At 38.7% G+C, this 12,896-nt stretch overlaps 1 protein-coding gene across 4 annotated transcripts in view; it reads right to left on the bottom strand.

The window, feature by feature from the left end:
* arhgap24 (Rho GTPase activating protein 24) overlaps positions 1 to 12,896 on the bottom strand; it is a 65,962-nt gene that overhangs the window by 16,105 nt on the left and 36,961 nt on the right. The window contains exon 1 of one of the 4 annotated variants that reach the window (XM_023338437.1): positions 9,904 to 10,353. The exons of 2 other annotated variants lie outside the window; for them this stretch is intronic. In XM_023338437.1, the coding sequence (XP_023194205.1) occupies positions 9,904 to 9,934 (31 nt within the window). In that variant the 5' untranslated portion in view covers positions 9,935 to 10,353. Of the gene's footprint in view, positions 1 to 3,052; positions 3,239 to 9,903; positions 10,354 to 12,896 lie in introns of those variants that run through there. One more of the 4 variants, XM_023338436.1, reaches the window with a different exon arrangement.

The following is a 12,896-nucleotide window of genomic DNA, read 5'->3' as shown; positions in this document are numbered from 1 at the left end:
TTTTATATTTTAAAATCAGCTCATAAGTTTTTTAAATGTAATTATTTACTTTTTAAACATAATAATTTAGTATATAGCACTGATTTAATATAAAATGTTACATGGGAGAATAATGTTTAAAAAGTTTAAGAAAAAAAAGGTAAAACTTTTCTGCTCAGTAACAACGCAGCACTCACATACTTCTTGATTTTAGAGACATAAATAACATTTATGAAAAGTTTATACCTCCCCTGCCCTCTATTGGACAAGTAACAATAGTTTTCATTTCCCTCGTACTGCTTCCAATGCTGTAAAGCAAACACAATTTGTTTCCCCAACAGCTGGGAATTTGTTATTTCACTCAGTTACACTAATTACCTCTAACTCCAAGTTTCTCACTTGAAAGTTTCTCACCGCACCCTGCAAGCGTTGCTTATTTCAGTTGGCAAACAAAGACATCGTTTTTGAGCGCCTCTGAACACATTTACATTCAGTCACTAATTCCATTACTTGCTTTGATAGATAGCATTTCCGCTAGAAAAAAGAAAAACAACAACACTATTATGAAGCTGTTAAACAAGAGAGCAAAATGATTAAACGGCATACCATGTCCATTACAGCACACTCCTGTTCCTGCTGCCATTTCCTGTTGATGCTCAGTTTTTTGTCTAATAGAGCTTGTCTCTGGGTTTCTAAAAATGGGGGAAACACTTTTCATTTATATGAAGCCACCCAATTTCTGTTGCAAGCACCAAAAAAAATCCCAAACTACAGTTTTTATCACTGAACTCTCACAACTCTGTCCCGACATGTCAGTGCCAATTACTTATTTAGCCTGTACTAGAAATCACTGTCAGCGAATGTGAGAAAAGTATAGTCTATAACTTTGACTGCTGTGGAGGTCTGTGTGCAAATCATTGCAGTATAATGTTTGGTTCAAATTTCAAACTGTTATGTTTCTACCACTGTAAAATGACTGGACAGTGTTTTTGACAGATTCCCTGACATTTATTATGCTCCACTAAGTAAATTTCATGGCTTCAACAATACAGACTGTTAAGAATCTTGACACACAATTTTCTAAACAATGAAGTAGTTATAATGTGCAACACGGCATGATTCCACAAATGACTCAAAAATGTTTGATCCAGTTGCTAAATACTGTCAGCTTTACAAAAGCATAAAAAATTACAACAATACACCAAAACTGTAGCTTTCTCTTCTTAAAGGACATTAACATGAACAAGAGGTGCCGCACCCTTGTTGAAAAACAGTCAGTCCTTGTCTGTTTCTCATGTACAGAACACCATTCTACGTCAGCTTTTTATTTATTACTGCAGCAGATTCAGACACAATGGTGACAATAACTAGATACTCCACATGAATATTATTCCTTCCATTGTCTTCCTCTTTTCCACTACTCCAACCCCCCTGTGGCTCCTCACTCTGCCTGTAAGGCTCAGTCTTGTCAGTCAAAGGAAGCTAATAAAGTGCTTGCATCAGGTTTTGATCTATATCCTATCAACCAAGGTGCAAGTTAATCTGAAGTTGGTACCCCTGTATATTGAGAACTTCACTGTTGGTCATGCTCAGTCTTCTGCACAAGAGATGGTGGCAGCACCAACATTGCTCCTCTAATTCTTCCATCCATCTTATGCTCCATCCTACCATCACTAGTGAACAAAAAACACCAGTGTACTTTAAGTCCTGTGCTTAAGGCAGAGACTGACCCCTGACCTGCAGGGACAAATCCTCCTTTTTAATGAATCTGACAGCTAAACAACACGAGTAAATTTAACAGCATGTTATGTAGCACACATCTGAGCAACTCCATTCCCAGTAACCAGTGACTGACAACTTGGCATTATATTAAATTATCTCTATCATGTCATGTCATGTTATAATTGCTATCTGAGCACGTCTGTCTTCAGATAACAACTGTTCATTCCAGTTGTGACCACCGGCTTGAGTAAGTGGCCAGCTGCTGACTAGACTTTAACTAATGGTCTAAAAACAGGTGGGAGACAACAAAGGATCCCACTGTGCTGTGAAATACCTGCAAACCCCTTTACAGTTCACACTCGGTCTAAGGATCCTGTAAAAACCCAAAGCAGATCAAATTTTACTTTGAATTTGATCAAGTTAATTCTTTGCAAAATATTAACTATCGTCCATTCCCAAAATGTGAGTTTTCTTCCCAACTAACTGAAAAGGAAGTTACATGAATTAAAGTTGAGTGAAACATCTGTCATGGCCTCAACAAAGAATAAGACATTAATGAGTACAATCTGACCGTTTTTATTAGCCAAAACCAGAAATCTTTAATATTTAGTTGTAAAAAAAAAAAAAAAAGCTGTTTTAACTTCAAAATATGTAGTTTAAACATTAGAGACTGTGTTGCGTAGTTTAAAGTAGTTTAATTTCACCACTACTTGACCTACAATATCATGTATTTGCTAAATGGAAGTCACTTTGTACTGTGGAAAGGCTAACTTCTTCCAGACTGAGTTTGTGTTGCCTGCCAAGAGGAGGAAGCAGCTGCAGCTGGCGCAGAAAACAATGCAGACCCAGTAACTATCTTGTTGAAATGACAAAATCTGTGTCATAATTCTCTCTGAGTGTGGATATGTTTAAGCAGTCAGAGATTAAATGAATACAAAGGGTCGATTCTCTCTTGTCTGTAAGAGTTGTCTGGTTTGCTGCAAGCAAGGGCAAGTAGGGATTCAATAATGTGTCTAATGATAGTCTTCTCAGAAGTCCATGCATCATAAATACCTCCAACATAACAGGAAGTCAGTCACTGTGCAGCAAGCAGCTCTACACAGCAGAATGTCTGTCCATTCAAGTGGAAGGAGGATTAACATTGGAGACAAACGTGATCTCTACGATCTAAATCATTTTGTTTTCAAATGAAGCTATCCTCACAGATATTACCTCATTGTACTTAAAAAACTAGACAGTTCCTGTTAAAAAACGAACAAACAAACATATGTTTTAACAAAAAAAATCTTCATTTAAATCTGATGTATTGAACTGTAATAAAGAGAAGCTGAACTTTTAAAAGACTCATTACCTTGATGTAAAGGCAGCAAACCAGACACTCCGTACTGTGGTAGACTATGAACTGCCTGATGAACCACCTCCATGCCTCGCTTGCCCAGAAAAGAAGCTCTCTGAATGGGGTTACAAAGTCCCGGCTGCCCCGGTTAACTTGAGGACCGGAGGTCCTGAGTGGACGATCTGTGCTGCCGGTTTTTGGCCCGGCTCAGAATGAGTGAGTGAGCACAGCTGAGAGGGTGTGAAAGAGAAAGGGAAGGGAAGAGGGAGGGAGGAGAGGTTTGCAACGGGGGTTGTGTGTATCCACACACACACACACGCACGCACACACCAGTACTGTATGGTAACAATAGGCAGATCTCTCTGAAGGCTTGAGCTTAAGAGCACCACGCTTTGACACAGGGCACGACCCCATAAGCAAACACGAGATCTCTAGCTCACACTGCAGTGCTTTAAGATCTTCCACTGTTAGCTGCATAAAACGGTCAACACTTTTGAACATGGAGTTAACGGAATGTAATTAAATAAATATACAATATTAGGAGTGAATAAAATTACAATCATCATGGTTTATATGTAAATTTGTATAAACTTATATTTCATTTATTGACAGAATGACAGATTATCAATTTATACCAGCTACTTGCATTTCTTCTAATGGTATAGTGATGATCTTTGGGACTTCAGGGTTTGTCACTTTGGTTTGTGTTTTTTTTTTATCTATCATTGTTACTCACTGCATTTCGTATTTTTGTCTCACAGTCCTAATTTAAGTTTTACACTTAGTAGATTCTTCCAGGCTGTGCTTGGTTTCCAAGGTTCCCTTTTAGCCATTTTCCCTCAGTGCCGTAGTCCATGACCTCCCACATTTTCAGTCACTGTCAGATCCCTTTGTTACCAAACTAACTTCACCAAGCAAAACAATTTATTATTTACAATGTTAGTTTGAAAGTGCCGGAACACTTTTGCTTAGTGTTTTAGCACTAGATATGACAAAGAGAAGGTAACAACTCTGACTTCACCTTAACCATTCATTAGCTTCTATGAGTGGAAATCTCTAAAAGAAATGTCTTGGTGGCGAGAAAAATACAAGGGTATCCTTTTTATTTTTATGTCATTGTGAAGTCTTGCATAACCTATGCACATATTTTTAGACTTTATTATTAGTCTGTAGAAAGAATTGCAATTTGTAATAATGATATTGGTAGCTATGGATTCATGCTAAGCTAGCAGTCTGATAAAAATACATCAGAAGAAGACATTTTTAATAAATGTTGCTCTGATTCTTTATTGGATTTGCACATGTGTACTTCCAAGTCATTATGCATGACTTCTTAAAAGTTGGCTTTTAGGCTAATTCAAATAAATTTGATTGATTTTTCTTGCCCTTTCCCACAAGAGAGAATTACACACACACACACACACGCACACACCCACACACAAAAAGCCGTCTATTCCGCTGCCTATAGATGTTGGTACTTATTCTGCAGCTGCATCTTCCCGTGTGCCTGTGATGGTTCTACCATTTCACCTGACCCCCGGTAAGGTATCGATGGCTAATTGTCTTCCTGGTGTCATGGTGGTCCTTGTTCATCAAAAGACATGATCTCAAGACAGACACCAAAACATCGGCCTCCACCTGGGTCCCCAAAGACATTATCTGGTGGGGAACACAGACTCCATAGAGTTACAATAGGTATCCATTACCATCTGATGCTGAATGAGAAAAAAGTGAATAGCAAGGGGGAGGTCAAAGAGGACAAGGTTTGTTCAGCTCGTCTGTCTCTCACTGGTACCCTTAGGGAAAGTAGGTAATCATGGCACAGGAAAATGGATTAGAATGGTGACATCAATCCCACATTTATATTCAGAAAGTTTTAGATTATCCCTCAACCATTTGTAGCCACAAAGCTCACACAGACTAAATTGGTTGTAAATTTGTATTAATAAGTATCTATATAAAGCATTCTTTGGCATAAACAGTGAAATCTGTTTACCTCTAAGAACGTTTTAATAGATTGCCATGGCTACGAGCGGGGTAAGCTTCGGGTCAGTCTGTTCATTGCAGTCACAGAGTTGTCCAAAAGCCAAGTGTCTCCGTTCTGATTTCATGCCAGCCGAAGAGCAATGTCTGTGTGTCCTGCCAGTGATGCTGTAAATATACCATTATGTAAGGGGTTTCAATTTCCACTTTAGAAAGTGAACCCACTGCTCAGACTGGGCCCAAAGCAACAAACTTGTAACTTAAGTTTGGCACAATAAACACAAAACAGTCACAGAAGTGCAATAAAAACGAGCTCTATGATGAACTGCAACATTCTGACGGGGTTTTACAGGCCGTCTTGTGTTTTATTGGCTGCTAATGAAATGGAAGAAGATTTGATCGAGGAAGCAACATGTATGTATTCGAAGACAACAGCCAAATGAAGAACAAACTTATACGTTGAAGCAAAAAAACACACTCTGCTAGAGCAGGGTAGCCAAAATGAAAAGGACTCAAACAAATATAAAAGCAAAGTAAGGCAAAACCAGCAAGAAAATATATGGGTTGTAATGGCGTGTAAATATGCTACAGAAACAAAATGTAAACAAAAATGTACTAAAGTTCTTGGATTACAACTTAACTCAACAGAAACTTACTGGGTAGGAGAAAAATCATAAATTTTCATATTTGGGGAAAATCTTTCTAAAATGATATTAACCATAGTGTCATTAAAATAATTATTAGAGATAAAACGAAATCTCCACATCAATTTTATGTACAGCATAGGTTGTCAAATAGTCCATCCCGTTTGTACTTGTTTACTGGGATGCAAATGACACAGTATTAAATTAGGTATGATCTCATTCACATAGAGTCCCATCTAAAATATAGAGTAGCTGCTGAAATAATGACCACTGTGTCAAAAATAAGACGCCGATTATTTATTAGCCTTCTGGGGTTAGGTCTTGGCAGCTGCCATTTGAACATTTGCCTGCATTGATAGCTGAAAAAAGTTGAAAGAGTTACAGTATAAGCCAACCCGATTGCTGAGTAAGTCTGCAAAGTTGCAGAACCTGAATACAAACAAGAAAATCTAGATTCACAGGTGAAATCTATACTTTGTATTTGCACTCAAACTGCATGCATATGAAACAAGCATGCTTCTGGTAATGGGCTCATACTTCACAGTAGTAAGAAACAATACTTGTGAGACTAAACAGCTGAATGGTATCGTCCTTAAATTTGATTCTATGTGTATGCAACGTAAGTAAGAATAAAAAAAAAAATAAGAAAAAAAAAATATTTTCAATCTATACTCACAGAGCTGAAGGATTTCTTAGATACATTGCGTGATTGTAAATTAAACAGACAGAGATGAGCCTTGCATGTGAAGAAAGGAGTGAACCCTTTTATTTCCCACCAGACAATTAAACAAGAGGACTTGAAAAAGTATCTGCTTCTTCGCCTAATAATACCTTGTAATATCGCCTTTCAGCACTAATGAGAGCTTCAGGGTAGATGCACACCTGCACTCTCCACAAACCAAATTGCTAGGCTTTGTCAGCCCTTTCTGAAGCACTTTGAACCTCTCACACAGGGATAACCTCACTTATCCTGACGTGACTAGCAACTAACTAGCCTTCCCCTCCCTCCGACAGTCAGAGATGGTAAAGTACAGAACTAGCTTTAACTACATTTTCTAGTGAAAATCATGAAAAACATGATTTTCAGTCAAAGCACTCATTTGGTTTTCTTAATAAACTCACTCCTGTCATGTGACACTGAATCATTAATCAACTTTATCCATTAGCATTATTGCTTTAGGAGATTGAAAGACCCCTCATCAGAGAGCATTATTTCTAATAACAAGTAGAGCAAAATCTCAGTGATGTTTATCAATCATCACAACATTTATGGGCCTTCCATTACATCACTTTCCTTGTAGTGACTGGTGAGGTAAAACATGACGCATTAAATCAGGATGTGTCTCCAGAGTAGAGGCCTCTGCGTCGAAGCTTAATATTTCTCCGGTTGTGTCTGTTTCTGTGAAATGTCAAATCAAAAAACTTCCAGCAGACTTTAGCTTAGGGAAAGTAAGCATGTTTTCATTTTGGTCATGGCAGCAGTGCTGTACACAATGCCACTTCTTAACATTTTCTGTGACAACACCAGTCAAAAAGCCACTGAACGAAAATGACTGTTGTGTAGAGCGGGTAGTTGAAGGCGAGTGTGATTGAAGAGAAGGATTCAAGGTGGTGGTGCAGAGACAGATAAATGCTGGTGGCGGCGTTTTCTCCGTGTGCTTTGAAGTACAGATTGCTGAATATTTGGAAACTGCAGCTTTAAAGATAAATCTTTTACTTTAAGGGATTGTTGTTTTTTTTTCTCAAGGTGGGGTTCTGTGGAGTGGATGTAAGCAGTCAGTGTCTTGTAAAATACTATCTAAAAAAATTGTAATGGAATGGTAAAGTCTTATGCCAAGGCAGAATTCACTCATGGGGTAGGACTAATTTGTAGTCCATGAAAACATGGACTACAAATTATTGTGGGATTATCCGTGGCATGGCACCATATTAATTGTTTATACAAACCGAGGGAAAAAGGGGAATTGCTTTTCTTATTAACCACTCGAGACCTACCAAACACCTAAATAAGGCTTACTATGACTTGATTTGATATGGGTTTTATACGATTAACCCAAAAAGGTCAAAATCTAGGGGCCTGTTGTGAATTTAGTTCCAGTTAGTACCCATTCAGACTTAGCAACATCAAGATGGAGTCCATGCACATGGAAATGCTTTGTGATAGTGCTATGATATTTTTCATACTGGAGTTGTTTTAAGAACACAGAAATGCACTTTGGTCTTGGCCCCGCTCTGACTGGTGAGTATCATCTGGAGAAACTCTCCTGTCTCTCCAGGCTGACCTCATTCAGAGAACTACCCTTTGCAGATAAACTACTCTGAAAAAGATGACTCTAACCCTAACCACTAACTAATTGCCCAATCACAAAAGCAGTTTACACACTGAAATATTATTGATGTTGAGTAAAAGATCTTGGTAAACTGCTTAGGACTGTACTAGCATTCAGCATTTCCAACATGTGACAAAATTACATGTGGAAATCTACGGAATATGAGTGATGGAGGGGAGCATCGACTGAGGCCAACTTGTTTTTATCCCATTTAGAAAATAAAATAAATTAAAAACTAAACATTTAAAATGATTTTTAAAGTATTAATTTGAGATCAATGCAGCTGCAGTACCAGAATATGCACGTGGTGCTTTTCACTGTATGCAAATTGCTGCTTGCTCTGAATACCAACGAAAATCAAGTTGGTTTTCATTACCATCTCTTCAACTGGTCACTGCAGTGGAGACATTATTGTAAAACTGTCCCAACTATATTCTTTTGATCAACTTTCAGGTAGTTTGGTTTATTAAACGCATTAAACAATGTCCCAAATTCACCAACTTTTTAACTCTTCAGTTAAATTTGACCTTATGAACTGAGTCATATTTTGGATTTCTTTACCCAGCTGTTGTCTGTAAAAAGCCACCATTTGTTGTTCCTCCCATAAGAGGATATATAATCCAAAACATATTTCAATAAATTTGCAACTGACCTCATTCTGCAGACCTTAACTTAAACTAACTTTACATAAAGATGGTGACAGGTATGTTTTTATGCTTTCAAATTCTCATAAGTCTTACATTGAAAAAAAGACATACATAAAAAATCAGTTATAAAATTGTATGCAAGTGATTTTGCGTTGTTAAACAGACTCTTTTCAACCTGAATTTTCTTTCCTCCTCTCTTTGCTTTCCACACCGCCGTCAAATCCTGTCCCCGCTCCAACATTCTGTCTGAAACAGAATTACTCCTGCCTGTTTCCTCTCCCGTCTGTTACTTCAGATTTTTCGCATGAGAACATCTCTACTGGGATGGATTTACAGGCAGGCTGGGAGCGATGAATTCAGCAGTTTGTTCTGTTATCTTGCCGCGAGCAGCCAAGCAAAGTGAAATTCGACTCTGTCATGAGAATGCAGTTTTGGGAGAGCAGAAGTTTTCTTTGAGTGGGAGACATTTCAGACTAAAGTTACATTTTTAGAGCCATAAAAATTAATGACACTTGAATAACATGAAAACTTTAAAGGAGCTTTGTTGTTTTTCTTCCTATGTTTAAATTGCTGTGATGTGTTAACAGGCTACTTAAAAATGCAGCTTTTAAAAATGTCAGTAAATTGAGAATTTTAATGTTGCATGAATGTTGTCTAAACACTGGCAGGGCTAGGTTGGTAAAACATTGACAATGCACATTTATAGGTTATGTGGAGTGATAAAGGAATTAGTTAACAATTTAAAACTTTTACAAACATAACATTTTTCTGAGGCTTGGAGTTAATTTTAATAAAATACGTGACAGAGTCTGGCTTGGAAGCAATAACCAATGCAGCTCCAGCTTGCATTGCACTGCGGGTCAGCTGGCTGCGAGAAGGCTGCTACACTTTTGCCTTGTTGACTCTTGTTGAATGGCAAATGGTCTGCTAATGAAAAAAATGTGACAGTTTATTAGTTAGCAACCAGTCTGGTTGACAGTTTCACTTGTTATTGTGTTGCATATTAAGAAATAAAAATAATTTGTTTCCTTTGTGTTTTCGCAGTCAATGATAATCTAGTTATAGACTTGGTGCATCAGTTGACCTGTGTTAGCCGCTGAGAAAAATCAAAACAGTTGTGAAATATATCATGAGAACTCATTTCCTTTAGTTGCAACCAATTCTAAAATCAGTGGAAAGCAATAATTCAACCATTTTGACAGAAGACTCCATAGCAAATGCATTTCTTTTAGTATTCTGCAATGCAAAAAAAAGGGACACACCTGGATTGGAGTTAACATCCATGGGGAGCATATGTGGACCTGCCCCCTTCTCAGCTTGGGCTTGAGGGTGAAAAAGCCACGCTCTCGCTGCTGACCGCTGCCCCCCAGGTGCCACTTCTTCATCTGTTCCTGTTCTAAGCCACAAATATTGCACGTTTATCTTCGCTTGTTTCTTCTAAAATGCTACATAAGCTTCCCCTCCCCTGCCTTCTTCTCCCTCAGGCTCTCACAACTTTTTCTTTTCTTGTTTTTTTTCTGCCTACAACTTCTTTTTGTGCAAGTCAACGGCAGGTCATGGCGATACGTCGCTCAGCAGCAGAGCGAGAGGTCAGGCTGAGGGTAGTCCGTCTGCCTCTTGGTAAGTCGTCCCTCTAAACTTTTGCTGAAGGAAAAAGCAGGGAAAGCATATTTCTGGGCCACGCACAGAAAAGACGGATCGGTGAGTGGAAGCTGAAGGCAAAAGATGGTGTGTCTGCTCTTTTCTGAAGGAAGTGAGACGGGTGGGAGGTAACGGGGTTGGAAGGAGGTGGGAGTATCATAAATCAAGCCGCCCTCCCCAAAGTGGGGATCTGTAAATCTGGTGAACGAAGGGAGGGCACTCAGCCAAATGACTCATCCGCAGTGCTCTATAAATACTGTCATTCGGAGTTGACAAGGCAGTTGCTACTGTTGGCCAGGAAGCCCTGAGACGCTGGCTTTTCTCTTTGGATGAACGGTCTTTAATGAGCTGCTTATCTGTCTTTTAAAGTCTTACATCTGAACGTCAAATCACCGGCATCCATTAAACAGCCTGATCCCGGGAGGACGTAGCACCAACACTGCCGTACTTTGTTTTCATTCAGAGAACCAAAACAGCTGGATGTGGAGACATCTAAATATTTATCCAGAGAGGAAAAGAAAAACTTGTTTACATACCGAACGTCTGGACGTCCACATCAAGAGTTCCCATCAGACAAACAGACTGTGACCCAGAAATCCTGCAGTAGTGGAGGGTTCTCTTACCTATTTTTTCTCCAGACTTGGCCAACTCCATACATATGGGGGTCAGGGGTCATGCATGGAGGTCTAAGCAGGCGGCTGATAGTGAAGATTGGAATGCGACATGTCAAATGCCGATCTCCTCAATAAGGCTGTTATGAAAGCCTCTGAGCTTCCTGTCCTGTTCTTAACTCCCTCCGGCCCGCCGTGCTTTCAGACCCCAGTGTTTCAGGCTCCAATGCTGTAATAATGACGCATGGACACAAAACAGGAGGAGGAAGACAGTCTGGAATACTGTCGCCATGAGAATGAGCCGGATATTTTAAACATACGAGAGGTATGCAGCGTATTGTTTGGATAGAATGAACAATCTGCTTTTTGTCACTAACCGTTTTCAATAGTAGCACTTTTTAGACGCACAAAAACTCAAAGGAAAGAGTGTCTTAGATGAGACATTGGACATTAGATTGGATTAGTCCTGAGTTTCACTCTGTGAGCTCCTAAATGATCAAACTTGCACCAAACACAAAACACAACATCAGGGGAAAAATCATTCTAATGTTGCTGAAAAGTGAGATTGGTTCAATAAAAAAACCCAGTAACTTTGTAAGTAACTTTGTAAGACTATTGATAAAAATAGACAACACAGGAATCCTAAGACATTATTATTGTGGTAGACAACACATAGTGCCACGCGGCATTACTCAGAACCCCTTTTCCTTTCTCTCTTTTTTTTACATTAGAATAAGAATTTTAAATTAATTTAACCGGGGTTGTATGTCACAGACCAACACAAAGTATTGAATAATTTTGAGGCTGAGGCACATTTTTGCAAAAATAAAAATCTGACAATAAATCTGACAAAACATCTAATTATGCCTGCAAGTTTTCTATATCTCTACCAGCCAGAGACTAACACTTTTGCAGAAGAGCTTAAATTCTGCCAGTAGTTTTGCAGTCAGTCTGAAGAGTTTTGTCACCAATTCTCAATAGAACATAGGTCTACACATGAAGCTACTTGTAGCTCTGGTTGTATGTCACACTGCTGTTTTCACTTTGCATGAATCTCATCTCTTTTGTAAGATCTCTCTAACAATTTTTTTTTCAGCTTTGCCATTGATTATGCCTGGTATAATGCTGCCACCACCATGTTTTGCAGTAGAGTTCAGAAATTCAGGGTGTTGTGAAGTGTTCAGTTTATGCCATACAAGCAGCAGCTTTCTGCATGAAGGGTCATAAAGATGCATATTCATCTCGGCTCATCAGGGAATCTACTGCAACTTTGTGGCCGTAACATGACACACTGTTATAAAATTCAAGGGTGTAAATATTTCGCAGAGGCACAATGTATCAGTTGGGTAGATTATTTCAACATTTTTGAATTTCTGCAGTATGATAATCTTTCACAAGTACAAGCATTGACATGTGTATTAGTTTTAATGTTATGAGCCAAGAGTGTTTTATGGGTTGATGATTATCAGGCACCGCAGAAACACGCTAATTAACACATTACAAGCTGGTAAAAGAGAGCTTAGCTTGATGCCAGTAAACCAGTGCGGTTTTATGGGAGGTAACAACATTAATCCAGTCCCTCTCTTACAGCAAAAATAGTTAAGCCATTACCATAATGATTAAACTATTTTTGCCAGAGCAGGTGTCAGCATTAAGTTTTATGTGGCGTCACTCAGCGGCTGAGTTAAAACCTCTTGGGACCTTAAAGTCACACTGCTCAGATGAAACATTTCAGTTTTTATTTATTGCAACAAAAACATGCGTGTTGAAAGTTATTTACACTCTGTGCAAATTTCTGATTACCATTACAGCAATTACCCCCTTCTTATAATTGCTGACCAGGTCTTTGCATGCTTCCACTGGTATTTTTGAGAATTTATGTTTTGTAATGAGATCCAAGTCTTACCACTACAGTAATCTTTAGCTCTCTCTGCAGATTCTCTGTCAGACTCAAGCCAGGACTTTGGCTGGGCCACTCCAAAATATCAGTATTTACTCCAGTT

This window comes from Xiphophorus maculatus, chromosome 8 (genome assembly GCF_002775205.1).
Source record: "Xiphophorus maculatus strain JP 163 A chromosome 8, X_maculatus-5.0-male, whole genome shotgun sequence".
In the NCBI taxonomy this organism is placed as follows: Eukaryota; Metazoa; Chordata; class Actinopteri; order Cyprinodontiformes; family Poeciliidae; genus Xiphophorus; species Xiphophorus maculatus.
Note: the sequence above shows the minus strand (reverse complement) of the source record. Positions and strands in the feature narration are given on the sequence as shown.